Genomic DNA, 3,825 nt, shown 5'->3' on the forward strand with positions numbered 1-3,825 from the left:
TGCTTTAAGCCTACCGTTTCAAGGTTCATTTAGGAAAGCTCATTAACTCCTCTTGAAAGGGTGCCATGGGCCTACCGGTTCAAGTCTCATCATTAACCTTCATGGAAAGGTGCCATAGGCCTACCGATTCCAAGGTTCATTATAAGCTCGTGTGGAAGGGTGCCACTAGCCTACCGATCCGAGGATTCAACAATCAACAATATAATCATTTATACAAGAAAATGATGCATAAGCCCTACCAATTCAAGGTATACTTTATATTGAAGAATCCTTCATATTCTATCATCAACATTCATGAGTGTCAAATTGAGAAATAATCTTTCAATAGCAACACCTTTACGTTCATAACATGATCACATTATCTTCATTGAATTCTCATTCATATAATGTCATGATAACACTCCAATTTCTCATACTATGCCTTTAAGGCCATGGTCACAATACATTTCATAATTAAACACCTCCACCATAAGTGGATCAAACCAAGCAAGAACAATTTTTATCCATAATATGAGATTAAGCTAACTTACCATCCTCCAAAGCCATAATCAACAACACTCAAGTCCCAACCATTTTTCTTACCACAAGAGAATTCATCCATAACTTGCCCATAAGGCCACAATCCTCAATTCATCCATATACCAACAATACACCATAAAATAAGCATGGGTAATGACATACTCCAACAATCTAAAGACATTTAAACAAGTTTGATTCATATACATTCATTATCAAGCAACCCACTTCATAAAGGCATAAACTAGGAATAGAGAGAAATCATGGGTTCTTGAAGAAGTTTCATATAAAATCATCTTAAAATCATAAATACAACTTCAATTCACCAATATAATGACTTTGAAAACATTTTACCCATGAACCCATACCTAGAATAGAAAATAGAAATTTTGTTCTTTGAAGACTTTTGAAACCCTTTTTAATGGACTCCTTGAAGGAAAGATAATCAAGGATCAAGGGTCACCATACCTTTGCTATGATTCCCCAAGAAAATTGATGAAGAAAGCCTTGAATCCAAGCCCTAGCTCCAAGTTCTTCTTCTTCTTAATGGAGGATTGTAGAGAGGGAAATGTTTTAGGGATGGGAATTGAATTAATGGTATCTAGGAAATAATATATGCCCTTTGGAAAAAAATTCGTCCAACACTTAGAAAAAAAATGGGGCGGGTGAACAGTAAAATTAGCTACTGGAAATTGCCTTTTTCTGCCGGACAGATTTTACGAAAATGGGCATAACTTCTTCGTCCGAACTCCGAATGAGATGAAACGAAGTGCGTTAGGTAGCTAACTCAAAGGGCTTTCCATGGATATATTATTGGCCACCCAAATAATTTGTGTGCTAGGAGATATGACCCTCCAAAGTAGACCCTCGAAAAAGGCTTCACTTGGAAATTTCAGATTTTGATACGGTTGCTCTAACATTTGGGTTAGACCCATTCCCCACTCAATTTGACCCCCTAAACAAGAATATGAAGTCGGATTTTCGAAAAATGAAATGGATCTTTTTATATACAGCTAAACAAGTTTCCGGTAACTTCCGAAGCACATTTTTAAGAACTTTTTGGGTCAAATTCAAATATAATCATTTCATTAAGTTCTCGACTCCAAACTCACATGTGAGGCTCTAGTTTCACTCTATCATTTTCCGGGTCGTTACAGAAGGTCAGTCTTCTACTAGGCCACCGCGTTTTAATGGTCAATATTATGGATGGTGGAAGAATCGAATGCATGACTACATCAACGCTGAGGACACTGAGTTGTGGGACATCATTCTTGATGGACCATATATTCCTACAAAAGAGGTGAAGGATGGAGAGCTCACCACTACAGTTGTCAAAACTAGAAAGGAGTACAATGAGATGGATAGGAAAAAGATAGAGAAGAACTATAAAGCAAAAAAGATTCTAGTATGTGGGATTGGATCCGATGAGTACAACAGAATTTCTGCCTATGAATCAGCCAAAGAGATATGGGACTGTCTCCAAACAGCCCATGAGGGAACACAACGAGTAAAAGAGTCTAAGGTCGATATGCTTACGACTCAATATGAGAATTTTTGTATGACGGAAGGTGAAACTATCTTTGAAATGAACTCAAGATTCACTTCCATCACCAACGAACTAAGATGCTTAGGTGAGCCCATTCCCTTAAACAAACAAGTTCGCAAGATTCTCAAGATTCTTCCCAAGTCATAGGAAAGCAAAGTTGATGCTATAACAGAGGCAAAAGATCTGAAGACACTTTCCATGGATGAGCTGATTGGAAATCTCCAGACCTATGAGCTAAACAAAAAGCAGGGGACAAACATGAAGGAGGGAAAGAAGGAGAAATTCATTGCTCTAAAAAACTCACAAAATGATGCGACTCAGGAGGAGGATGAAATGGCCTATGTTACTAAAAGGTTTCAGAAAATCATCAAGAAACATGACGTCTTTCAAAAGAAGGCTTCGACTAGCAGAGCAGCAAACGCAAATGACCTTTGTCATAAATGTGGCAAACCTGGTCATTTTATGAGGGACTGTCCCAGCCAAAAGCAGGAAACTCAGAACTTCAAACCTCGTAAGAGGGACCTGGTCCCAGACAGTGCTCGGAGAAAGGCTCATGCTGATCAGTTGGTGAGAAAAGCCTTTGCTGTATGGGGAAATGATTCAAGTGAGTCAGAAGAAAATGCAGAAAGTTATGAAAATGTTTCAATGATGGCTATTAAAGATGATGAAAATGTCTTCAATTCTATCTTCTCATTAATGGCAAATTCTGATGATGAAGAGGATTCAGATGAGGTAACTCTTTTTTATCTTAAAGATGATCTAAATAATCTGCCTATTGAAAATTTGAGGAAACTTGCTGCTCTGCTTATTGATTGTGTTGATGAACGAACCACTGAAAACTTAATGTTGAATAAAAAATTAAGTTTGTGTGAAGATAAGAATTCTGCTCTCATGTCTAAACTGAGTATCAGGATAGGTATCCTCGAGAATGATAGTCTGGAACCCAGTGAGGGACCTGGTACCTCAGTAGGTGGAAAGAGAAAGCTTAGCATCCTTGAGGAAGAACTGGAAGAAAAGCTCAAAATCCTTGAGTCCAAGTTAGTCGCTTCTCTTGAAACAAATTCTCAACTGAGAAAGGATCTGAGTAAGGTCAAGGAGGAGTTAAGCCACTCTCTAAAATGGACTGACTCTTCTAAGATACTCTCTAATCTGTCTAATCAGAGTTTCAATAGAAAGAAAGGGTTGGGACGTAGACCAATAGAACCTCCCTATAATCCTCATAGCAAATATGTGTCTGTATCTGACAATCTGTTGTGCACTCACTGTGGGCGTAATGGTCATCTAAAAGAAAAGTGTGAGACTCTGAGAAAAGCAAAAGAAAAGCATGAGAAATTTGTCAGATCTGAAAACAATGATAAAAGGGAACTCAAGAGACCTGGTTCCCGTTATCGCTTCCGTAAGAACACTTTGCCCCCTGGACAAGAAGGTTTCTTATTAAGCCTTTTGATAGTTATTGGGAACTCCGTCTGAAGTGGGTTCCCAAGTCTAATAAGTGATTCTTGTGCAGAAGAGAGGAAGCAGTCAATGTTGGTACATGGATAGTGGATGCTCAAGGCATATGACTGGAAATACTCTAAACTTCCTCTCTTTGGAAGCACACCAAGGTGGTGGTGTGTCATTTGGCGGTGGAAAGAAAGGTTTTATTCTTGGTATTGGTAAGATAGGAAGAACTCCAGATCATTCCATAGACAGTGTATACTATGTGGACGGTTTGAAGTTTAATCTCTAAAGTGTGTATCATATTTGCGACAAGGAAAAATGAA

General features: G+C 38.4%; 1 protein-coding gene across 1 annotated transcript; it reads left to right on the forward strand.

Moving 5' to 3' along the window:
• Positions 1 to 1,738: 1,738 nt before the first annotated feature.
• Positions 1,739 to 3,532, forward strand: LOC125869660 (uncharacterized). Its single transcript, XM_049550115.1, has 2 exons — positions 1,739 to 2,023; positions 2,210 to 3,532. The coding sequence occupies exons 1-2, from the start codon at positions 1,739 to 1,741 to the stop codon at positions 3,530 to 3,532; spliced, it is 1,608 nt and encodes a 535-aa protein (XP_049406072.1).
• Positions 3,533 to 3,825: the final 293 nt, after the last annotated feature.

This window comes from Solanum stenotomum, chromosome 7 (genome assembly GCF_019186545.1).
Source record: "Solanum stenotomum isolate F172 chromosome 7, ASM1918654v1, whole genome shotgun sequence".
NCBI lineage: Eukaryota > Viridiplantae > Streptophyta > Magnoliopsida > Solanales > Solanaceae > Solanum > Solanum stenotomum.

Bases quoted from the DNA above. Each gene is read 5' to 3' on its own strand.
- LOC125869660 (XM_049550115.1), top strand. From the start codon at position 1,739: ATGCATGACTACATCAACGCTGAGGACACTGAGTTGTGGGACATCATT. The intron at 2,024-2,209 runs GTAAAAGAGTCT...CCCAAGTCATAG, and splicing joins CCCATGAGGGAACACAACGA to GAAAGCAAAGTTGATGCTAT.